At 40.4% G+C, this 23,664-nt stretch overlaps 3 protein-coding genes across 11 annotated transcripts; 1 reads left to right on the forward strand and 2 right to left on the reverse strand.

The window, feature by feature from the left end:
- Positions 1 to 166: 166 nt before the first annotated feature.
- On the reverse strand, positions 167 to 12,294 carry ints9 (integrator complex subunit 9). 2 transcript variants are annotated; one of them, XM_086018907.1, is made up of 18 exons: positions 11,017 to 12,294; positions 9,466 to 9,532; positions 6,226 to 6,353; positions 6,029 to 6,089; positions 5,851 to 5,913; positions 5,566 to 5,705; positions 5,251 to 5,337; positions 4,897 to 5,017; positions 4,199 to 4,333; positions 4,020 to 4,131; positions 3,750 to 3,930; positions 3,559 to 3,619; positions 2,755 to 2,926; positions 2,508 to 2,632; positions 1,525 to 1,692; positions 1,233 to 1,331; positions 759 to 896; positions 167 to 449 (listed from the first exon to the last, which is right to left on the reverse strand). In XM_086018907.1, exons 2-18 carry the CDS (start codon positions 9,499 to 9,501, stop codon positions 273 to 275), a joined length of 2,004 nt encoding a protein of 667 aa, XP_085875033.1. In that variant the 5' UTR covers positions 9,502 to 9,532; positions 11,017 to 12,294; the 3' UTR covers positions 167 to 272. The 2 variants fall into 2 exon arrangements, with proteins under 2 accessions (XP_085875033.1, XP_085875034.1); XM_086018908.1 differs by having other exon boundaries at positions 6,603 to 12,294.
- pla2g7 (phospholipase A2, group VII (platelet-activating factor acetylhydrolase, plasma)) lies at positions 6,774 to 12,524 on the forward strand. 2 transcript variants are annotated; one of them, XR_015083886.1, is made up of 11 exons: positions 6,774 to 7,155; positions 7,790 to 7,927; positions 8,010 to 8,160; positions 8,792 to 8,885; positions 8,994 to 9,062; positions 10,082 to 10,247; positions 10,439 to 10,552; positions 11,072 to 11,163; positions 11,446 to 11,605; positions 11,703 to 11,851; positions 11,933 to 12,524. XR_015083886.1 is itself a non-coding variant. In XM_086018909.1 (11 exons), the coding sequence occupies exons 1-11, from the start codon at positions 7,093 to 7,095 to the stop codon at positions 12,031 to 12,033; spliced, it is 1,308 nt and encodes a 435-aa protein (XP_085875035.1). In that variant the 5' UTR covers positions 6,774 to 7,092; the 3' UTR covers positions 12,034 to 12,524. The 2 variants fall into 2 exon arrangements, 1 of the variants encoding a protein (XP_085875035.1); XM_086018909.1 differs by having other exon boundaries at positions 11,446 to 11,616.
- On the reverse strand, positions 12,449 to 23,462 carry tdrd6a (tudor domain containing 6a). 7 transcript variants are annotated; one of them, XM_086018902.1, is made up of 16 exons: positions 23,203 to 23,462; positions 21,811 to 21,864; positions 16,329 to 21,188; positions 15,625 to 15,698; positions 15,428 to 15,491; positions 15,280 to 15,338; positions 15,161 to 15,206; positions 14,809 to 14,882; positions 14,304 to 14,355; positions 14,129 to 14,190; positions 14,034 to 14,055; positions 13,892 to 13,965; positions 13,728 to 13,818; positions 13,586 to 13,629; positions 13,361 to 13,416; positions 12,449 to 12,727 (listed from the first exon to the last, which is right to left on the reverse strand). In XM_086018902.1, the coding sequence occupies exons 2-16, from the start codon at positions 21,821 to 21,823 to the stop codon at positions 12,724 to 12,726; spliced, it is 5,595 nt and encodes a 1,864-aa protein (XP_085875028.1). In that variant the 5' UTR covers positions 21,824 to 21,864; positions 23,203 to 23,462; the 3' UTR covers positions 12,449 to 12,723. The 7 variants fall into 7 exon arrangements, with proteins under 7 accessions (XP_085875028.1, XP_085875030.1, XP_085875031.1 ...); XM_086018904.1 differs by lacking the exon at positions 16,329 to 21,188; XM_086018905.1 differs by lacking the exon at positions 16,329 to 21,188 and having other exon boundaries at positions 21,754 to 21,864.
- Between the last annotated feature and the right edge of the window lie 202 nt (positions 23,463 to 23,664).

Consider the following 23,664-nt stretch of genomic DNA (forward strand, 5'->3'; position numbering starts at 1 on the left):
GCCCAAGACTTTCATTACTATAGGAATGGTACATTATAATATATTGTACATTTATATCAAGATCAAATGTATTTTAGTTGTGCACCGAATCACAATTAAAGTATCAAGTGACAAAATTATATCCCACCTTTTTGAGCAATGCCACACCTGCAAGAAATTCATCAAATCAATACACAAGCTTACCTTTAATACAAAATACTATTTACAAAATATATTGATGGGCTTTACAGTAAAGACTGTGAATTTATAGTGTCAAATTACTGAGTAACAGTTCAGATTTTCTGCAGGAAGCGCAGCACCAAATCTCGCAGTGTCGTGCGCAGAGGTTCATTGTTGTCGCACACAATGTGTGTGCCGTCCTCTTCCAGCTGAATCAGTGTGTCCTCCGCCTGCAGATGTAGGATGTGTCCGTCTGCCGTCTCCTCCACTTTGACCTCTGTGATGCCGTGCTGCAAAAGCAGATGTGCATAATACAAGTTTGTATTGCTGAATGTTTGGTTAAATATAGTTCCAAAACATTCTACATTCCTCACGCCTCAAAAACATCCGACTTTACTGTAATCTCAAAAATGATGACAATCTTGCTCTCAGTTACTCCATGTAAAAAGTATTTTAAAAAATTAATTTCCATAACATGCAATTTTATTCTTGCACGATTACTCCTTTAAATTCATAGTGTCATTATTTTCTTTTTACTTTGTCCCAATATTCTTTTTGTACCATTCCTACTCCAAATGAGGTGAAAAATAAAAACCAACCTTTTGCAGAGTAGCAAGAAAGGCTTCCAGAGGAACAGCTCCACTGAGAAGGGGTTTGGGCGCCTGACCCGCTGGGGGCTCCTCCATCACTCGCTTCCTCTTCTTGGTAGGGGGCGCTGGAGGAGGCTTTGGTACTGACTGGCATTACAAAATGGGAAAATATCTATTGCAATTACAGTACATTTTCTTTGAGAAAGTCATGTTTTCTTCTACAGAAAATCAACACTTGTTTTGAATGCACAAAATTCAGTCAATGGTTATAACTTTGGTAAGGATGTGGATGATAGAATATTTTTCATGGCAACAAGTGTCCACTGGGATCATAATGCTCAAGTTTTTCGAATCCTCCTCCATAAACTAGAAAGTATCTTTCGAACTAACCAGTGTGTTACATGGACAATTGTGTTGTTTGTTGTTAGTTCAGCCTTGGCGGAGTACAAGCAGAGTATGTTTGGACACTAGTGATCGACTCACCATCAGCGTGTGCTTGTTGTCTTTCGAATGCAACATGGCCGAGACGGTTGCCACGGAGATGCCAGGTTTGACCTCAGAGGGCACCAGGGAGTTGGCCAGCTAGGAACAAAAGCAGATGATGTCAAAATTTTAAAATTGCCCACTTGTTTACTGACAGGATTTTTAATTCAGTATACCGATAATTGCGTCTTGACATTTCTTAGCACCAACTTAAAGAAATGCGTATGGACATTTTTCATTTTCAGGCAGCTGGTTTAGAAGGATGAGTAGTAGCCCTCCTGGTGAGTCTCACCTCAGGTAGAATATAGACGCGCTCGTAACGTCGTCTGAAGGGCAGGCTGAGCACGGAGCAGCGCCGGTAGGCCATGGGAGGGGGCTGCAGCTCCAGCATCAGATCGGACCGATGGGACTGGGTCATTGGAGGTTGGGTGTACTGTTCGGGACAGACCACGTGGACAGGCTACAAGAAGAGGGATGCGGGGGGCGGGATCATGTTTGTTAGACAGTAAAGCAGAGACGCAGGGTTTTTCCTGCGTGATGAAAACTTTTAATACCGTACCACTGACCAGCGTTTCACTAGTTGGGGTATGTTTAACAGCAATTGCAGTATTGCGCCATTAGGAGGCGCTGTTTCACAAACAGTTGGAAGTTACTCCTAAAAATGTTGAGGGTTTCCTACTGCCAATGCCTGTTTCTAACTCTTCACGCTCAATCGGAAAATACTATACTGTATAAGCAGGTGTGTTTCAAGAAAAAAAAATGTTGAAAATCGTTTTTTCTTTTTTTTTTAAAACCCATTTCCCCCCCATTTTTCAGGAAAATGTACATTGAATGTTTACCAGCATTTTGTGGTTTTTTTTTTAGATTCATTTGAGTGGGCATCAATTATACATAGCTTTTTGCCATTCGCCCAGGGGGTCAACTGTATAGCAATATTTACATAAATAATTAATATAATAGAACAATATTTGTGCATTGACAGTGACTTTCTGTGCTACAAACTGCAGTGCACACTTTGGACATAGAAGTTTGCTTTATTTTTTTTATTTAGGTTTATTATTTTATTTCATGTAATTCTTAATACTATTGTGTACTGCAAGAGGAGAACAAGCAAAGCAAGAATTTCATGGCTCAGTGTCACTACTATCCATGTTTCAGTAAAAATTAAAACATAAAAGCATCAAATTGAAGCATCTCAGATTGAAAAAAACAAACACAGAGATGAGGCTATTTTTTCTTGTACAGTATTTGTAAAACTTCCCTATGGTGTCTTACCTGGACCTCTTTGAGCAGCTTTGAAACTTGGTGGAAGTTAAGACGCGTGTCAATGGGACAGTAAACACACTTCATGGCCAGTGGCTGGTAGGGGGCCAAAGCATCCAAGTAGGAGAAGTCAGGTTCTGTCGGTACAATGAAAAGACAATCTTGCCATTGGGTACTGGTACATAGTTTTTTTTTAAGTAGTACTGCTGAGGTTAATGATTTGTTGTGAGTGTTTCCCAAGTTTTAAAGTGATCATCACCGGTGAAGATGATGGTGTTCAGGCCGGATTTGCCCCACAGCTCCATGAAGTGGACCACGTCCCCGAAGCGCAGGGAGGGGTGGCCAGTGAACACCACGCACGGTTGGCGGAAGTCGCTGCTGAAGTCACCGTGAATGCTGGGATAGTGCTTCAACTTGTTGCTTTGGATCAACTGAAACAACAGCGCAGGACGTACACATTAGCCAGCGGCCACCTGTTTAAGACAACATGTTTTGTCTGGGTGCAGTGCCAGTGATGTTGTCTTAGCAACTGAGCTGTTAATGTCTAAATTGACATTTTTGTTGATTTCACTTGCACAGCACAAAAGTCGTGTAGCCCTCTGCCAAATCTGGAACATTTGTCAACAGTAAATTCATGAGTAAATGGCAGCAATCTAGGATCCTAACAGCACCCCAAAATGTAAGTCATTGATGTTCATGTAAGAAGATCCTACAAAAACAAAACGTATTACAATCTGATCGGATGAGATTATGACAAGAATAGAAATAACATTCTATAAGGAATTTCCATGCTATAAGGTAGTTGTTGCCAAGTGCACATTTTCTTTTCTTTTTTTCTTATTACCTCTGCCAGAGAAGTCAACAGGAGTAAATGTGTGTGCAGTTCATAAAAAATACATTTGACAATTTCCTCAAAACTTTGGGGCGACAAATTGTCACTGTTGGGCAGAAACCTCCAAATTTAGTCAATTTAATATTTTTTTTCCACACAAATACTATTGGTCAGTCCCCGTGTGGGTCTGTTATTTTTTATCACGTTATTTTATTATTGTATAGGACGTACCTCTGCATGAGGGAATGGAGGCTCCGGAAGATACACTTTTGACTGCTTGTTGTGACAGAGCCTAAAATGATCATAAAAATGAAAGTCAGCTTGCATGACATACAGCTGCTTAAAAAGAAATTATTTTTCTGTTCTGTTCAACAGCAAAGTCAATAAAACAAACTATGTCAATAGAAAGACCATGTCCTCACCACTCAGCAAAGATCTGAGAGAACTCCAGGGAGCTGTTGGCGACAGGGGAGATGAAGTAGAAGGGGGTGGTACCCAGGTTGGCACTGTCGATGAACTGGTACAGACACTCGAGCAGGTCATAAATTACGCCAGAAGAATAGCATGGCACAAGGACATTGCCACCGGCGCGAATCGTCATGGCTAAAAGGCACATGTGACAAACAATGAAATCACCACAAGAGGCATCTTTGGTTGGTGGCAAAGTAGCTAGTTGGCACATTTTCGTCAACCTAGATTGCTGCAGAATTCTCCCAGCATGCCGTCTGGGTTGGCGGTGGGCATTTGGGTGAGGCCTGTCAGAATGAGAACATCACTGTTCTTCAGGGAACTTTGGTCCATCGGCTGGGAGAAGACAGAGGAGAGACTGCTTAACTTTTGACCACAGCGGAATGGGATAATTACTGCCAACCTGTGGGTGTGTGGTGAGGAGAGATGAGCCGGACACGTAGGAAACTTTCTCATGATGGGACTGGATGATCCAGTTGGAGCTACCCAATGAGTAGCCTGAGCTTAATGGGGAGATTTGTACAGCTCCAAACAACTCCTGCAAGAAACAAAAGGAACAATCAGAAACATTTTCTGGTGCTACTAGAGACGTTTTGAATACTCAGACTCCCGCCCAGATGCAGTCAGAGCGAGACGGTAACAGCTTGAATAGAGCCAACTTCAATTGACGCGAGAACGTGGTGAATACTGCCATCTTAAAATGCGGCTTCAAATCATATTCCTGTAAAATGCACTTGTTAAAAATGGCACCAATCTGTTTGTTTAATTTGCAGCTTAAATGAAAATAAACAATTTTGATTAAAATTTGCTATTTGTGATCATATCTGTTTAAACGCACGTTTATTCAACATATCAAATATCTGGATTTAGACACTACTTAGTTCAAGTCAATTATTTATTTCAAACTTGTGTTTCATAAAAGATATAGATGTACAGAAACATCCGAATAAAACAATATATATTAATCTGTAATTGTTAAAAACACATTTCTTCCAGGTAACCTTCAACAGAATCGTGTGTTTTTTATTGTGTACATGGATACGGTTTGGCCCTAAAGTCAGTGTGTGTGTGTTGGATAGCAAAACGGGGACAGCTTCTTACCACTTTCTGTGAATAACCCACAAGCTGCACTTTGCTGAGGGCAGAGTTGACCTCCTGCATACCGTAGCTTCGTTTCCACGTCCAGACATCAACTGCATCCTTTAGTGGTCCGGGAAGCAACCTTGTAAATAAAAATGTAATTGAATGTCACGTATATGAGTATATGAAGAAAAAAGGATAAGCACAACTTGATTTATTTTAAGAAGACATGAAAAAAGTTTCCAGTTAGAGTAAAAACATGCCAAGATTATTTGTCCATGTTCTGTCTTAGAATCAGAGAATGTGTCTTTGTCTACGGAGGGTTGGTGGATAAAAGCACAATTTGTTTTGAATAACATTGCCCAGGTAAGATACCTTTGTATTTCCTTCTTCTTCCAGGAGGTGGCAGACTGAGCTTTGGGAACTCTCTCCATGAACTTCACGAGCTCTTCCATCAGCAGTCTGAACAAATAATAAACTCTATTACTTTAAAACACAAACATCCACAAATGATATTTACAGGATTAAGTGAAAGCGTAATAATTGGAAGAACATTCTATAGACTGACAAGATGAATGTTGAACTTTTTGGAAGGTGTGAAAAAAATAGATTTTGAGGGACGGTGAATACTTTTCATGGCACTAATGTTTCCATTTAAAATAGGTATAATATAATATAATGTCTCGTTACCTTCCAATCTGCAGGGTGGGCTCTGTAGCGTACACTGTGCCAGTGAAGCCTGTGTTTTCTGTGATGTACGGCAGGGCCATCATGCAGTGGTAGTTGGAGATCAGTATGACATCGATCGTGGACAGATCCAGCAGTTCTCTCTGTTCCCCCCACACACCCAAAATCGAACTTAACGTGCAGCAGGACTTTATTACAGGACATTATTGTCATGTCATAGCACCACTGTGAAGGAGAATTCTGTCTTAAAAAAGGCTAAAGTTTGCAAGCAGTTCCTGAATGTATTACCTCGGGAAGACAGAACTCTGGCTGTGAGTCCACAAACACTCTGCCGGCACACTCTTTCAGCTCCTGTAAATTAAAGTGTGTGCGAGAGGCATTGCACAGTAAGCAATGAGTCTGATCTGACAACACAAAAGGAGACAAAACAAAACATTCAGAATCAACCAAAATCAGCCTCTCGCACCTTTTCCAAATTTATAGTTCCGTCTTTGGCGCTCCAACCTGGTAGCTTTGAGAGTCTTGGGCTGGGAAAAGAAAACATATATACTGCATACTGTAATTTCAAATACAGAGGGCACTTAAAAGGGAATGTTGAATTATCACCAAATCGGTGGCTAATATAAATCAACAAAGACACTATTGCCTGACATCATTACTCACCTGTGCACGAGGGGAAGGGGCAAGAAGTTGAGGACAGACGTGGTGTCCAGTCCACAATCCAGCATGATGGTAGTCGATTTAAATTTGAGTACATTGCAGGGTAATGTGGGATGGCCAGACAGACAGTACTAATTGAAAGCAATCAGTAGGACAGCAAATATCATCGATTGCCGAGAAAACAAATAAATATATATGTGCAGACGTAACATATCAACATTGCATCTTCAGATCTCCAACCATGTGAGTACGAGTTAACTCATTTGGCTAGTGAATGACAGAAGAGGCTGCTAGTTGTTAAGCTAAAAACAACTACTACGACAACAACACCTCTAGTCTATACAGCTACTTTTTCAGAATAATTCATATTTATTACTTACCAATTTCATTTTTGTGCAATTGAGTACAGCAGACACATAGGAAGGAAACTGATACTGTATCGCTAATATCCTTGCACCATTTTCTTCTTCGATAGGATGTACACAAACCCCACAGACGCACAGCGCCACCTATCGTATGCCGGAAGACTACATGTACAAGATAAAGTAGACTTCCGGTGTTATGTGGTTTCGTCCAAGTCCGTGTTTACGTTACGTTGGTATGCATTTACTGGATGTTATAGCAAGTGAACAGCGTAATTAATTACACATGCTAAATGCGTGAAATCGTACAGGGAGATACGTCTATAATTAGAAATGCACGCTATGTTTATAATAGTACGGTCAAAACGAGTTCCAAAAAGTTTAGAGGAAGGAATCCTACGCTTCAGCCGTAGCTAACGGGAGGAGTTACCTTCTAACATTCGAACCTGTCAAAACCACTCCCCAGTGACTCACACTTCGAACGGGATAAATGCAACATTCGAGTTGAATGTTGCGACATGCATTACGGAAATTTTGCCCAGTAGTCTTCGAGCAGTATTTACCTCCCCAGGTAAGCTATAATTTTTGTTTTAAAGTCATTTTGTCCTTGCGTTTCACTCGCTAACCGGTAACCAAACATGCGTGCCCAAAAATGGTACAGTATGACATTGACGCGTTGAGCAAGTTAAGCAAGCATTGATTTTCCTAAATTCAAAGTATTTCCTTCACGTTGTCGTATCAGCGGTTTAGTTGTCAAATTGGACATTAAACGAAATAACTTTCTAAAACATCTCGCTTTATAATCCTCTGATAAAATGCCAGACAATTATGAATTTCATGTTTATTATTGATGTCCGACTACTCCACATAGTGTACTGACCAGCCTTTAGGCACACTCCTAGGTCAGCATCTCATGTAAGCTAAGGAACTAAAAAAATAGTATTATATTATATTATATATTTTAAATTAATCGTTTGTATTCCCTTATCTTGCATGAGAGGCCGGCTCAGGGCAAGGTTACCCTGAGGAAGTCAGTGAGATTTAATAAAATTATAAAAACGACGTTAGTGTTATTGATTACCACGAGTAATGTAATTTTAGTTAGTCATCAAAACTAAAGTTTTGCTTTTCTCTCACACTAAGACGTTTTTTGTTGTTGTTGTACTTTTGACTTGACACAATCCATGTCTCCTTTTTCCCTGCAGATCAGACGTGGTTTTAAGTTTAATTTGTTTAATTTTTCAATTATGGGAAACATGTCCTGTAACAGCCTCGAAATCCCTCCACCCAAAGGCCCAAATGCTGCAGGATGCACTGACTTTATGATGGATCACACAGTGCAGGTAAAGCTCAGGATGCGGAAAAAACAACCAGTGATTGTTTTTTTTAAAAAACTAAAAAACAAAACATTTGTGTTCTCAACAGGGCAGCTTCTTCCGTCTTTACTATCCTTGCCAGAAGATGTCCAAAGCAGAGTTGCCAGACTGGATTCCAAACAGAGAGTACTTTAATGGGCTGGCAGACTTCATGAAGATCAACAGGACTTTCAGTGAAAGAATTTTCAACTGTCTCTTTGGTAATTACAATCCTGTTTTTTTGTCTTAGTTTTTTTTTTAATTGTCCTTAAAGTGTGTGAGTGGCCATAATGTCAAAAGTAGGGGTTCTCAAACCCAAGAGAGGAGTACCATTTCCATTTACCTCCGCATGAGGTAACACCAATTAAGAAAAATACGCGTGTACCTAAATACCATAGGAATGGTTGACTTTTCAAACGTTTCAACCATCCTAAATATTCACAATCCATCAAGGTAGAGAGGAATAATTAGGTTAGTATTGTTTGCGTTATTGGCACGCTACTCCCCATAAGTACGTCAGCCTATGCACTTTTAAAAAATACCATACCGATCATTTATATATACCCCTCTAAGATACTAAAGCCTGGTTTGAGGAACCTCTGGTCCAGAGAGAACCAAAAATCCTTGTCAATGCACACTATACTGGAAAACAATTTCTTTCATGCTGCTGCAATTGTTATTTAATTCACACAATTTTTCGTCACCACAGGATATCCATGTTGCACTCATTCTGACCAATTTTATGTTTATTATAGTTCATAAGAACAAGCACTTAATTGTTAGCTTCACTTATTGGAAAAGAGCTAAGGAGAATGTTCAGTTCATTTATTATTTATTTTCTTTTTTTTCCAGGGTCCTTTAAGATTCCAGCCTACATGGATGCTCCGTTTCACTCAAATGAAAAATGTCCAGTAGTTATCTTTTCGCATGGTTTGGGGGCCTTCAGGTATATACGATCCTTTTGTGGGCATTGACATATTTACGCATGTATTGTAACATTTTATGTGTTCTTTAAAGGAATGATCTGAGTTTGTTTTTCCCTCCCCTTTGTTAGGACTTTGTATTCAGCCATATGCACAGAACTAGCTTCTCAGGGCTTCATAGTGGCCTCTTTGGAACACAGGTATGTGTACCTTGCAGTCCCACAGACGCAATGACATGTGCCCCATATTGTTTTAATTTCCCCGATCACCACGCTGTGCATGTGTGTCTGTTGTGTTTGTTTTGATCATTTTTCTTTGCTTGGCGGCGTGTCTGCTCGTGCGGCGCCTGCTTGTGACGTTACGTTCTCGACACCGATTGGCTGTCGCCAACGAGGGATGGACCGGGACCATGTGGTCGATTAAATATGCAGGACAGAACGCGGTGGCGGTTAGGCAATGCCCAGATGTGCTATTTTCATCAAATTGTGTAATGCAGGAAACCTATTTTGGGGAGCACATGAGCAGTTGCGGCCCACGTTTGGTCTGTCTCATGCATACATGTGACTTGTATCAGCTGGTAGAAAGAGAGGACATTTGACCTACCAATACTTGATGGCCTTGAAAGAGGAACGCCTTCATGTACTGCACATCAGGAGGTCACTCATCAAATCTACGGCAGACAGGAATGTTCATGAAACGACTCCTAGTGCATCTGTGCTCACTACCATGAAATCTGCAACTCTGAAGGAGATCAAGTCATTCCTCCAAAGTTACCAGCCTTGAACATTGGCACAGTGCTTTTTATCCAAGGTTAAAGAGGAAGCCACCCACTTCCCTTTTTTTTTTTTGTCCTTAAATGCAGATATATATGAGCACGACGATAAGTAAAGACCTAGTGTGTAATTTCCTGGTGTATAATCTGTGTGCACTTAATATGAACCTTTTTCAAGGATTACAGTGCATTGGGTCATACAGCAGGAATACCAGTCCATGCATGTTTAAATGGTGCCAGAAAGTTCAACCATGTCAACATAACTGTACTGAACGCCACTATTGTTTTAGATGTTTTCTTTTTCATTTAACTGGAACAATTTGAGGTTAGATCTCCTGAGTTTCAAGCGGGACATTGCAGACTTCCGAACACTCAAATGCAGCGTTACCTCTTGAAACACAGTGGCGTTTGTCCAAAAAATTAAACATGCACTTCTATCTCCCGCAGGGACCAGTCCGCCTCAGCCACGTATCACCTACGACTAAAGAGCGACTTGGACACAGCCAACAAGAATTCCTTGAAAACTTCACTCGCAAACACTCTGGTGAGGGAGTGGATGTACTACAGAAGTCTGCAACAAGGGGAGCAAGAATTCCCCCTGAGAAACCAGCAAGTATGAAGCTTTAAATTGTCACTATACCCACAGTGGAGTCTTACTTTAACAACATCAGATGCCTGCAGTTCCAAAATAAAAGTAAATCACCTGTAATATGAGATCTCTGGGGCTGTGAAATTACAAGGTTATTTTTGCATTTCAAATACAGTATGTGTAAGATTTGCTGCAGTACCTCATGTCTTTTCCAGGTGCAACAGAGGGCCGACGAATGCATCCTTGCACTTCATAAACTAACGGACATAAACTCAGGGGTTCCGATGCAAAACGTTTTGCATACACCGTTTGACTGGAAGTCTTTGGAGGTAACTCAAATAATTTTCTTGTGCGTTATTCATCTAAAGCGCAGCAGCTTCGCAAAAGGTTTGCGTATTCAATGACTTGATTTTTTGCTGCACATTATAAGTGTTGACTTTTCTCTAGTACTTAAACGTCCAATTGAATCAACACTAAATTGCATGTGAGATTTTAATGGAAGTTAATGATTCCCAAGCGCAATCTGATTGACCAGACATGCAAGTAGCTTTTTATTTGTGGGAGTCTGCCTCAAACTGGTGGGGGGAAAAATAAGCAAGTGCCCATATAAAGACAAACTATTTTCACCCGTGGATGCAGCACTTCATACACTACACTGTGTGTATCTGGTACGAGTACACAGCAGCATTAAAAAGTCCATTTTCAATATGTCTCCTTTAAGGCTGCCGTGTGTTTTAATAGAATCGTTTTACCTCGACCTCCACTTTGATTTTATACAAGTATGGCAACGTACCTTGTATCGGTTTTTCGGTAAAGCTACCTCTGATAAAATGTCCTGCTCACAACAGAACTCCATGGATCTTGACAGAGTAGCAGTGATGGGCCATTCATTTGGGGGAGCGACCGCCATAGAAGTTCTAGCCAAAGAGGTCAAATTCAAGTAAGTGCAGTTCTTCACATCAATCCATTTTCTACACCGCTCGTCCTCACGAGGGTCACAAGGAAGCTGGAGCTTATTCCAGCTGACTGCATCATATCTGCCTCTAAATTCAGTCACCACAAGTTGTTGAAATAATGTCAGTTCAAAAATGAGCATTATCTGTCTAATGTTGTATTTGTCATTGATATCTCAAACTGTCAGTTCCTCTCAAATAGAAAGTGAGTCGAAAAGGAAGCACTTACCTGGCCATTGATAACGCCCTTCTACCTTCCTCTCGCTCAGGTGTGCTGTAGCGTTGGATGCCTGGATGTTCCCGTTAAAAGATGAAACCTTGTCTCAAGTGAATCAGCCTATCTTTTTTGTCAACTCTGAGAAATTCCAGTGGGCGGAGAACATTAAGCGAATCAAAAAGTTGGACTCGTCAGAAATAGAGAGAAAAATGGTGACTATCAGGTAGCACGAGCAGAAAAGAACATTTGATGTAAAATTAGCGTCACTTTCTCTCCTTCTGATGGATTTTGTGGCCTCCATTCCTCCAGAGGGACCGTGCACCAGTCTTTCCCAGACTTCACCTTTCTGACAGGAGACTTGATCGGTAAGCTGATGAAGCTTAAGGGTGAACTTGACCCACAAATCGGGATCGACCTCTCCAACAAAGCATCGCTCGCATTTCTGCAACGACATCTTGGTAAAACTCATCTTAAACCATAACTCTGTCAATCAAAATGAGTAGTGCGTGATATTATGTTTGTTTTTTTTGTTTTTTAAGGTTTGAAAAAGGACTTCAATCAGTGGGATCCTCTGATTGAAGGGGACGATGAAAACCTCATTCCAGGAACTAATGTCATTTTACTTCAGTCGGCCATCTGACATTTAAACTAAGTCTCTGAAATCTCACACTCTACGCATGAGATGACCCCACAATGTTAAGCAAAGAAACATTTTAAGATCAGGTGGTTTTAAAATGAATATTTGGAGAATATTTCTTTCTGCACACAACTGACCACTTTAAAGTATTATTTATATCTGTTCATATTTACTAGCAGTTTATCAATTTATTTTTAAATCAACATGTCGTACATTTCAGATTGTGTATCGTTAATGAAACGTGCAACATATTTGGTGTGTGTGTGTGTCCGCATATATTTTAAAATTGTTTTTATCATGCGCCAAATTAGTGCACCAAATGTAAAGAACTGAATACTTGGACAGAATGTACATGTATAACAAAGTGAGATGTGCCTTCATTCAGAGAATGTCAGCAAAAACTATGTACATATCAAAATTAGTTAAATCCAGGCATTTATTGACTATAGTCTATTTTTTTGTGTACACTGTAATAAATCAGGTTTGTATACCTACATCCGCAGTCTTTTTTTAAGTGTTCAGTAAGTGAACAAGAAAGTCCAAACTAAACAATTTAATAACATTCGTGCCACCCATTACCTCCAACACCAAAGGAGAATGAAAAACTTCCAAGAACAAAACTGTAAACTTAATGGCAGTCACTCCTCTGGCTCAGTGCCATCCACAGACAGGTGAATGAGGTCTGAAAATAGATCACCTAAAAAAAAAAAAAAAAAAAGATTCACATTATGATCGCTGGCGAAAAACGCAGTGTGTTGTAAAGCAGTGTTTCTCAAATATTTTCTGTTACGCATACACCCTTGTCCCCCAAGGAAGAAGAAACCATTTCATGCAAAAAATGAGTGCCACTGCCACCAACTGTAGTGAATGTGTAATTACACTATTCTAATACGGCCCAAAAAAATAACAACTTCCTCCTTCAGCGTGACATCATGTCACCAGTCTCTACCAATGGATTTGGGGATTGCCACCACAACAAGCACTGACAGCTCTGGCCGGTTCTCTGGTTGGTCTGGTTGTTCTTGCAGGATGTGTAAAATCGCTTCTGACTTTATTCAATAAATGACGCCCTCAAATCTTAAAGTCATCCATCCATTTTCTATCACAATCTGCTGGTTGTGGTCAAAAGCCAGCCACCTGAGGAACTGAACCCACTTTACCTGCATGGAAGTTGGATGAGTGAACCACTATACACTCAGGGACTCCATTTTTTCCCCCCCAACTAAAGTTCTTAGGTCTGTTAAAATGTCTCTGACATGCTTTTGTTAAAATATCCCACGTATCAAAAATGAACGCATACTTTATATAAAAAAAATGTCTTAACACCTACCAAATGCTGTCATTGTCATGGGATAATGGACCTGCATGCACCCTATCATTGGAATCCTTTGTAGAAGGAGACAACAATCACTAGATTTATTTTGACCAAAGAGGTATAGAACAAAACGACATTATGATAATCATTGACAACAAATTGATTTTTCACATCATTGTGACTGTCGATGAGTAATTGAGAGAGAATATGATTGTTTAATTCAAATCAGTGTCATCTGACCTTGTTGTACTCCCTGTTCTCCGTTTCCGCCTCCTCCTTTTGGTCTACAACATGAACGGCATCTCAGCATCACATTTTACAAACCAGAACCATGTGATCTGTGTTACTCTATCTCTTAGAGAACCAGAAAGTCGATTATTACCGTTAGCGTGCATGGCGGCCTCATATTCTTGCTCAAGGGTGTCTGTCAAGTGCAAGTCTCTGACAAGACAGGTCACCTCTTCAATTTCCCCCTAAAAAGTAGGAACATAAGCATAGACTAGTCCTTTCTGACTAGGATGGTTTTGTTAATAGAATGATAACTACCTCTTCTGAACTGAGAGGTGTGTGGGATCCTGCCTCCGTGTCAAATGACAGAGCTGTCAACACAGTTTTGATTCCTGGATGTGAACAGTTACCTTAACCAGTTACAAACCAGAATGGTCACCTTGACGAAAATCTGACATACCATCTTCTGCCACCGTGTTACTCTGCAAACACGGCACGTCCTTGACCGTTGGCAAACTGCTCAACATTGCTAAATCAAGTTGGATTCGGTGTTACCTCGTCCTGTGGGGAGGTGTCTCTCTCTCCTGGAATTGGCAATGACTGTTCTGAGGAAGATTCTGTTAATAAAAATAGAAGACATACAACTTCTCCATCAAACATTGATATCATTTTTTCCACGTCCAGTGTGGACACACTGGCTATTATGATTTTAACATTGCACATAACTTACCAATTACTTGCACAATAGGAGGCTCAAAAGGATGCGGTGATTCATTCAACATCTACAATAAATAATAAAGAGGTCTTAGATATGTGTCTGCTTATGTATAAAATACAGGACACCAAAGAAACCACATGCAAGTATTCAATCATGAGGTGATCCTGCATTATAACTCTAATATCAACTATTTGTATTTCCAATCTGCCAATAATTATCATCTACAAGTCGCACCAGCCATAAAATGCATAATACAGAAGAAAAAAAACATATAAATCGCACTGGAGTATAAGGCTAATAACTAAGCTACCAGATGGAACCGGGACATAGCACAAAAATGTTTTCATTCCACTCATTAGCAATGTTCTCTACAAGGGTTGTCGAATGCCATGACAAAAATTAATTACCCACACCTGCCTTATTTTGTGACTTTAACGCAAAGACTCGAGCACAGAATGAAAACAACACTGCAGATGTATACGCAACTCATGTGGAAATTTAGTGTGATGCAAATTACCATTTCCTCTCCTGACAGACAAAGGCGACATTGGTTTCTCGCAGCCATTACGCCATCACTCTGCTCATTTGGATCTGCAATGCAAATGTGATATTAGTTTATATCATCCGTTTTTCAGTAGAAATGTTATTTATATATCGTTAAGATTTTTGGAAGTGTTTCAGTTTGATGTTTTGTTTTGTTTTTTGAGAAAATGTTTGTCAAGAGCATTAGCAGTGGTGGAAATACTGCTCTCTACTGGATGCTAATCACATGGCACGTCAACCAGCTTCATGAAGAGTTCCACGTACAACAACTAAGCTAATATGTCATCACAGTGTATTCCTGCACGTGAGACATTAAGTACCGATACCTGTCAAAGCCTTAACAGGAGGCATCGCCATCTCAGCCACGGCACCCTAAAACGCAACAATACCTAAATTACATTTCTCTAACAAGCAAAACATACAATTGAGCACATTGAGCACTTACTACGTCTGTAGAGGAAACTGTGCCGATATGTAAATCGCTATCAGTGTCAGCAGGAAGTTCTGGGTGGGCAATAAAATACACATCTTAAGGACACTAATAAACCAGGAGTTTTCATACATTTTAATATTTGGAGCTGACAAGAACTAACCTGAATATGCATTCACTTCAAATAATGTTTGGACAATAATGTTGTCCTCGGTTGCAATATCGTCCTAAAAGGGATTAAGGATAACGAATTCATTATTTATAAAACTTCTGCAAATTTGTCAGTAAAATATTCTATATACAGTATACACTCTACAAACATAAACCATCATGTTCTAGTACGAAGTCCACAGAATTTACCGTTTTCACATTTGTTCCATTCATAACTGGATTTGAATTTGCAACCTTGTCGTCATCAGTAGAAACATTTGGATCTAGAAATAAAACATACAATATCAAAACATTTTTATAGCCATGATATTGTTCCAAGGCTCGACATTAACTTTGTTGCTGACCGGCCACTGTGGCAAGTGGTTTCCCAGAGTTACTAGCCAATCAGCATTTTCACTAGCCACTTTATTTGTTTGGAAGAGTGCCATTCCTTCAAAATTTCTCTTTCTTGTATTGGTCATTTTCTGAACTTCCTCACTTTTTACATCTTTAACTCATTCACTGCGATTGACAAATGTACTTGTCTTTTCACAGTCCAGCCATTCATTCCCAGGAATTTATTCATATTTTTTTTGTATTTTTTTTTTTCAAATGTTAGGGTAAAAGAGGGTCTGAAAATATCTGGCAGTGAATGAGTTAACATAACTTCTTAAGGCTTAACTCGTATGTAATTAGTCTGTAGGTTTTGTCACTACCGTAAAGCCTGTAATGCTGCGCCATTTCAAATAGAAACATCCCCTTTCTTTTTGGGCGATAGGTGGTATGGTCCAAATATAGAACACAACCCAACAAAGTGGCTCGTGAGAGTGACATCATCACCCGCCTCTGATTATATTCATAACGTCAATGTTAATGTCAAGCCCTGCACACGTTATACAGAATAACCGACTTACCAGCAGAATAGGTCCCGACAATAGCGCAGTCGCTCAAGTTGTGGCTATCCACCACTTGAAATGGAGACAACGGAATCCCAGACTCATCTGTGGCCTCCTGAATTGTCTTGGCTGGTGGAGCTTTGATCTCATCTGACAAACATGTGTCCACCACAGAGGCAGCCTCTTCATCCAAGTCTTGGCCACTCTCTTCAATGTTCTTTTCCATATTTTGTAGGGGCAACACATTTTCTTGTATTCCACTATCAATCTGAGAAACATTGGTTTCAATGTGAGGAATCAGAACATTGGGGACCGTTTTCACCCCTTCGCTTGTTTCACTTAGGCTGTGCCTTTGGGACAAACGCCTCTCTTCTGGTGGGGACTCAGTAGAAAGAATTGAAGTGTCAAGACAATCAAGAGGGCTGTGGATGTCCTTTGGAGTACTTGTCACTGCACAGTACAGGTCATCATCGTTATGATCTATCTCAGAGTGAGCACCAGGAACAGCAAGTCTTGTGTTTTCACTCTCTGCGGGTTCATTTTCTGTTTTCTTCGCTGATGCATCAATTAGGTCTAGTTTTCCATCCGTCATGTGCTCTGCTGCGTCCGGTTTATTTTCCAGTTTGGAAGTCATCCACCAGCTTTTCATAATTTCATTTAACCTCTGACCTTCACAGTCCAACCGCACAAGGTACATGTTCTTTCCATCTTCACTGGAACGCTTGGTCACAGTCATCTGCAGCAATTTGTTTTCTGCAATTGAAGCCAATTCATTGAAGGCCCCGTCGCACCAAGAGCCATGAGACTCGTCAAAACCGTCAAGCTTACACAAAAATGCCTGTAAATGAGTTTGTAAGAGGTCAGGGGGCATTTCCCTCACTTCTGTGCTGGCAACTTTAGCCGAGTTTCCATAGTCTACAAACAGAACTGACAGCTCCTCTCCATCTTTACCCAGTACTTCAGCACGGCACCAAACCTGATCTTCTGCGAAAAATGCAACGCACGGTGTGCCAGGTGAGAGAACGCTCGTGCTGAAAAGTGTGCTATAAGCTGCATTTCCGATTTCTGAGAGTCTTTCCGATATCTTATCCAATGTGACAGAGTCATCAGGCTGACACCAAAATTTATGAGCATCGCAAAAAGCTGAGATGTAAACATCTAGCTGTTGCCCCTCTGTAAATTCTAAATGGTGGTATCCGAGAGAAGATACATTCTGTGATGTTTCCGAGTTCTGCATACTTTCTTCCATCTTGTGTTCGTTGTCAGTTGGGGTTTCAGGACCAGCTGTCGGTGCTTTACATGTGACCTGCACACCATTATCCTCAAGAGTGACTTGCCACATTTCTTCCAACTGCTGCACAAATCGACATTTCAGCACTTTGTCTGCGTTTGAGCCAATCTCTCTCTTCAGAGTGGACACCACTTCCGAATCAAGCGGCTCAAGTGATTCCGCTTCACTTAGCATGCAGTGAGTGCTGTACCTCGGCAACTGCACAAAATCCGGACTGAGTTGGGCTAGTTTAGAAAATGGTAACGGTGCTGTGTTACCAAAATCAACAAACTCTACAAGAGCCATGGAGCTAGAGAGCACTTCTTTTACACCTGCCCGGTACCATGAGGAATCATCAGGAAACTCTGCTTTGACGAGGTCGCCTGCATCTACCTTAGTGATGTTGATTTGGGGAGTGGGTAGAGGGTCATTAAGCTTGTCAACGAGGGAGAATATTTCATCCTCTTCTTTGACAAGCTGCACATAGAAACTTGATGGGCTGTTGTAATGTGAAACATAAACATCTGCTTCCATAACTGATGTGATGACGTTTTTGGGCAAGTCTTCAAGTTTAGGGAGTTTCGGATAATTGGCTTGGGGGCGCACATTGCCAAATTCTTTATCAGGTGACTTGGAATCCATTTTCGAGTTGTTTGTGGCGGTGAGATTTTCTTTTCTTTCAGTTTTCCGGATTTGCTTGCTCTGAAGCTGCTTTTGACGAGGTGGTTGATACAGTTCTTGTGAAGCGGTTTTAACCTTCTGAAGGTTCCGTCCCGAAGGTTGTGTCGCTTGATGTCCTGGTTTGAGGTCAAGTGCATTGTTTTTTGAGCTGACTTTAGCAGAAACAGACTTTGTTTCTTTTTCCCTGTTTGCATTCTCAAGAGCTTTCTGCCTCTGGTAGGGATCTTGATCTTCAGTCTGCACCTGTAGCTGTAAGATTTTCTTTACCTTTGAATTGATTTGGGTGTTTTTGTGGTAAAGTTCAACTAGGAGACTCCCATTGGGTTCTTTGGCTATAATCAGTGCTTGGAATTTACATTCTGTCACAGATGTTTGAAACCAGTTATTCACCTCGCTTGGAACATCTTTTGGGACATCGGAGAGACAGCACATTACTGCTTGCATAGGGACAGACATTATGTCATTGGCCTCTTTGGGCACTGGAAGCATGTCTGATTTGTCCACTTCAGCTGTATCGCCATAATCAACAAAGTAAACCAGGATTGATGGTTTTGTAGCCTTGATTTGTGCCCTGTACCACAGCCCGTCAGTGTACTTTGCAAAGCACAATTTTTGAAATAATGTTGGGGTCTTCATATTGCAAAGCTGACGGCAGAGATTGTTGACCTTCTTATTGAGGTTCTTCAGCACATCCGCATTCCTCTCGAGTTGGCAGTAGAACTGACTGACACTGTTCACACATGTGACTGTGACATGTTCTTCAGTTCCAGTTTTGATACTGTGTGCTGAGTAGTAGTATGTGTCCAGGTGGTAAGATGGTTTGAGAACTGTCTCAGCAGGTGTAAAAAGGTCCAGTTTGGCCATACTGGTGCAGATACTCTCAAAGGGAGTTTCTAGATCTACAATGTTGAGAACTAGTTTCTCTTCATTGTACATGACTGCGTATACAGTGCATGTCAAAGTGACAAAGTTGGAGGCAGCAGCTTTCACAAAGTTGAGAAACTTTTCTTTTCCAGTTTCATTCCAATTGTTTACAACTGACATGACCTCGAGAGGGTTGTATAGACTGCACAGAAATGCTTGCCCGTGTAGATCAAGAAATTCACGGCAGATGTTCCTCAGGTCATGGAGAGAGACTGTCCTTGTGTGACCGTAGTCAACAAATAGAACAGACACATGAGTTGTTTCGTGTTTGCCAATTACAAGACCTCTGTACCACAATCCATTGTCAGGGTGTCGAACTACACAAGCTGCTGCTGTAAGGGGCTCATAACTGCTGCCTGCATAGTGTGCCTGTATGTCATGCATCAGCAATTTTAGCTTCATAAAGTTTTGCGCGAGTTGACACCAAAAATTATTTGGGCTCTCGATGCAAGTCACCTTTACATTCAGGATACTACCAACAGGAAACATATTTTCCTGGAATTTTCCAAATTGTAACTCTTTGCTTGAGGGATCAACATTATTCTGGGTCTGCAAAGAAACCTCACTGTTTCCGTTAACACCCAAGAATCCAGTTTCTGAATTTTCAGTGGAGATTTCAGATTTCTTTTTAATCTCATTGCATTCGGCAAAGCCAGAAGAACACAGCATTTTACCAATATCCCTTTCTCCTTGTGACTCGGGATCTGTCAGTGTAACAACATAGGTATCACTGTGCGTTTCCATCACATGTACATTTAGCAGTTTGTCTGTGGTCATGTTGTTGAAAAACTCAATGGCAGAGCGACTCCATCCGGGATCTTTTGGCCTAAGGCCTGCCAACGAACATTTCAGTGCAAGCTGTGGCATTTTTTTAAATCCATCGGGAAGAGTTCTTATGTTACTCTCACCAACCGCCTCGGTGCCTCCATAATCCACAAAGAACACCTTGATGTTTGTTTCTCCAACTTCTGACACAATAGCTCTGTAGAAATCCCCATCAGCTGCTTTGGCTGCACAGCATGCACCAAGTGTTGGTGTTCCCATCACATATTTACTGTCTGAGCATTTGTACAAATGGAAAATATTATCCATTAATTCATCAAGCTCTTTTGCATGGTTTCGTGTTTGGATCCAAAACTCGGCGGGGCTGATTACGTGACACACACATGCCACATGTGAAGAGCCGGGAAAGATGTTCTCAATTGGAAACATGTTCATTCTCTCCACCTTTGCTTCAACCACGTTGGTCTGCCCAGAAGGTAACATGATTCCTTCATTCATTTGAAACTGGGGTGGATTATGGTTGCTGTATGCCACGTTTCCAAATGCATCATCACAAGGTGATTCTTCACGCTCCAGCAGAGAGTTCTCCTTCGAACAAAACACGTTGTTGAGGTCTGTATTTGCATCACCATAGAGTGTAACGTAGTAAACACCTTCAGAGATACTTTGGTACTGGAATTTGGCGATGAGAGTCTTGTGCAAGAGTAGGGACTTGAGATAGTTTATCTGTGCGCTTGTCCATCCAACCCCCTTGTCAAAAATTCCATGGAGGGAGCATACATAGGTCACAACGGGCATCTTGAAGAACTCGGGGGCCAGTGGTCTTACATTTTCCATTTGAACCAATTGTTTTGTTCCGTAGTCAACATTCAGTACTTCCACCAGTTGGCTTACTGGAAATATCTGTTGCAGAACAGAGCGGTACCAATTGCCATCATTTCCTCTTGCAGCACAAGGAAATCCTATCATTTCAGGATCTACACTACAACTGACCATTCTGCCCCTACTGCACTGTGTGATTTTCTCTGAGAGTTCCTTCAACTCCTGAGAAAAAACCTTCAGCTGGCAGAAAATGCGCTGTGGACTGGTCACTTCTGTGACTACAACAGTCGCCACAGCTCCTGCGGACAGTTTTGGAACCATGTAGAGATCCTTCTTGTGTAGTTGCTCAACTTTGCCCATGGAAGTTTGATGAAACTTTTCAGCTTCAGTTTTAGACTCTGGTGACAGAACAAAATCAAGGAAGATGCTTGGTTCCAGTTTCTTTGCTAATCTCATTTCATACATTTGTCTGGTTATGCATGGTATGTCCAGAACAAGCTTTCTTTGATTTACTAGTACATCTTGCACATGTGCTTTCACCGTCCTTCCTCGAAGAGTCTGCATGTATTCAAGTGCAAATGGAGACCATTTATTTTCTGAAGAATGTGGCCATACATTGGCAAGCACACAAAGCTCCACTTCAGGTGATAGGTGAAAGTGCTCTCTCTTGCCCCAAGCCAATGACTTTGTGGTAGTGCTACATGTGATCCCTTTGTCAATGAGCAAGACTTGGCAGTTGGATCCATTTCTTGTGACTATGCGGGATCTATACCATATAGCTTCGATTTGAACTAAGCACAAGTCACCAGAATTTCCTTCAAACTCCTGAAATAGGTTTACAGGAGACTGAATATTTTTGGCCAGGGATTGATAATCCCTGGCTTTATCCTGGCCAAAATTGCCCCAGAATTCTATGAGTGCACAAAGGGGATAGGAGTCAACTTTAGTAATAAGGATTGTTACATTAGAGCCTTGTGTCGGAAGTCCAGGGTAGGATGACATTGCAGCAGTTTCACTCACTCAAACTCTCCATGATTTGTCAGTCTCAATCACTGCGTGTGAGTAATGGACAATCTGGAAAATATAAATAAACATACTGTAAGATAATAAATAAGACCGTTAGGTGAGGTTGCATGACATGACTCGAAAATAAAGTCTCACATTTGCTTTCACTAAAAAAGCTGATTTCTGATTTGAAATCAGTCTTTCTCCCTGCAATCGAAGGAAAAGGCAACTGACAATAAAACACTGCTTTTATCTTTTTAATATAAAAAAAAACTTGACAACATTAATGAAAACATAAGAACAATCATTTTAAGAAAACAAAATAGTTTGAATAAATCTCTATTGAAGGGTTAAAACTCATATTAAAAAATGTATAAAAGAAAGCTGGTGTAGGGCAACAAAGTGCATGCAAGTGGTTTGCAAAAAGCACTTCTGTGAGATGAGATGCACATTTCCTTTTCTAATTGTTTAAGCTTGCTTGTGTTTCCCCATGACTTTTTAATAATCGATTGCACTTGTGGAAACATGCATTGTCACCATCAATCTTTGAAAAATGTAGTCAGACTTATGACCGTTACAAAACCGTACCTTTCTTTTATTTATTTATTTTAAGTTAAGCAGTGTATTTGAACACACAAATTTAATTTTTTTCTTTATTTGCGCTCATGTTGAAATGCAGACTTACTTTTAATTAGTAAAGGAGACAACAGCTATGGTCATAAGTTTTATTACCCTGTCAGAATTTGTGAGACGTGTAAACTACCATTCTTGAAAGAAAACATGAAGGATCAGGCAATTTATCGTATATTCTAACTTAAGGCATTTCAGATTAGCACAATTATAAAATAAAAATAAATCATAGCAACAAAGAACTTATTGACATGGTCCCTGTTCAGTCATCAGTCATATTTACAACGGCTAAAAATGACAGATATTTCCGAAATTCTGCCAGGATATGTTAACTTATAGGCATGTGTGTGCCTGTACGAATATTGCAAATCTTTTTAAACAAAGAACATATTGAGATGGTCCCTGTTAGTCATATTTAAAACAGCTAAAAATTGCCGATGTTTTCGAAATTCTGCCAGGATGTTAACTGATAGGCATGTGTGTGCCTGTACGAATTTTGAAAATATTCTCTTTAAACAGATGCTCTCCTTTTCTTTTTCTTCTTTGCAGCGTGCCAGGAGATTTTTTTTTCCAACGGTCCACTTCAGCCGCTTTAACGGCGTGCTGCGGCCGGCCTTCTGGTAGTAAAAATACTTTAGCATCACCACTGACGCACAACGAGCACAAATGTGACAAATTAAGACTGCAAGCGCTCTCTGACACTTCGAAAACGGGGGGAAGTTTTTTTTTTTTTCAAATACTTGAAAAGAGCTTTGTTGTTGTCTTATAATATTTCACCTTTTGTTGTTCTTTAGACGATGCCACGGATTTTCGTGCGGACGATGGCGTCGATTGTTTCACCCAATGAGCTTCCGCCCAAATCCAGACAGGTGCTAATTCGTTAAATAATGAGCAGCCTTCCAAACGTCGCAGAATATAACCCGTTAAATGTTATTCTAGCCAATATATTTTGTACGGCCGTTCACAAGTCCAAATCAGCCTTCCTAAACGTCGACGACTACCATATATTTTACCGTAGTAGCATAGAAAAGTAAAAGACACGCCCACTTTTTCTCGACCCGGAAATCACCTGTTTTTTAAAAAATGTTTATAATCTTGTAAAAAAAAAAAATTTTTACTTTTAATAACTTTTTTGAACATGAAAAATTATAAAAACACTCACAGAGGATAATACAAATTGGTAACAATATGTCAACCAAAATAGATATATAAAGTAAATAAATAAATAAAGTGGATTCA

Source organism: Filicampus tigris, chromosome 20 (genome assembly GCF_054856515.1).
Source record: "Filicampus tigris isolate MCC_2025a chromosome 20, RoL_Ftig_1.0, whole genome shotgun sequence".
Lineage (NCBI taxonomy): Eukaryota > Metazoa > Chordata > Actinopteri > Syngnathiformes > Syngnathidae > Filicampus > Filicampus tigris.

Bases quoted from the DNA above. Each gene is read 5' to 3' on its own strand.
- pla2g7 (XM_086018909.1), top strand. From the start codon at position 7,093: ATGTTGCGACATGCATTACGGAAATTTTGCCCAGTAGTCTTCGAGCAG. The intron at 9,063-10,081 runs GTATGTGTACCT...TATCTCCCGCAG, and splicing joins GTGGCCTCTTTGGAACACAG to GGACCAGTCCGCCTCAGCCA. The intron at 10,248-10,438 runs GTATGAAGCTTT...TGTCTTTTCCAG, and splicing joins TCCCCCTGAGAAACCAGCAA to GTGCAACAGAGGGCCGACGA.
- ints9 (XM_086018907.1), bottom strand. From the start codon at position 9,501: ATGAAGGCGTTCCTCTTTCAAGGCCATCAAGTATTG. The intron at 4,132-4,198 runs GTTGGCAGTAAT...GTCTTCTCCCAG, and splicing joins TCCTCACCACACACCCACAG to CCGATGGACCAAAGTTCCCT. The intron at 3,931-4,019 runs GTTGACGAAAAT...TGTGCCTTTTAG, and splicing joins AGAATTCTGCAGCAATCTAG to CCATGACGATTCGCGCCGGT.
- tdrd6a (XM_086018898.1), bottom strand. From the start codon at position 21,792: ATGTCATCCTACCCTGGACTTCCGACACAAGGCTCTAATGTAACAATC. The intron at 15,699-16,328 runs GTAAGTCGGTTA...TTTTATTTCTAG, and splicing joins TGTCGGGACCTATTCTGCTG to ATCCAAATGTTTCTACTGAT. The intron at 15,492-15,624 runs GTAAATTCTGTG...AATCCCTTTTAG, and splicing joins ATGGAACAAATGTGAAAACG to GACGATATTGCAACCGAGGA.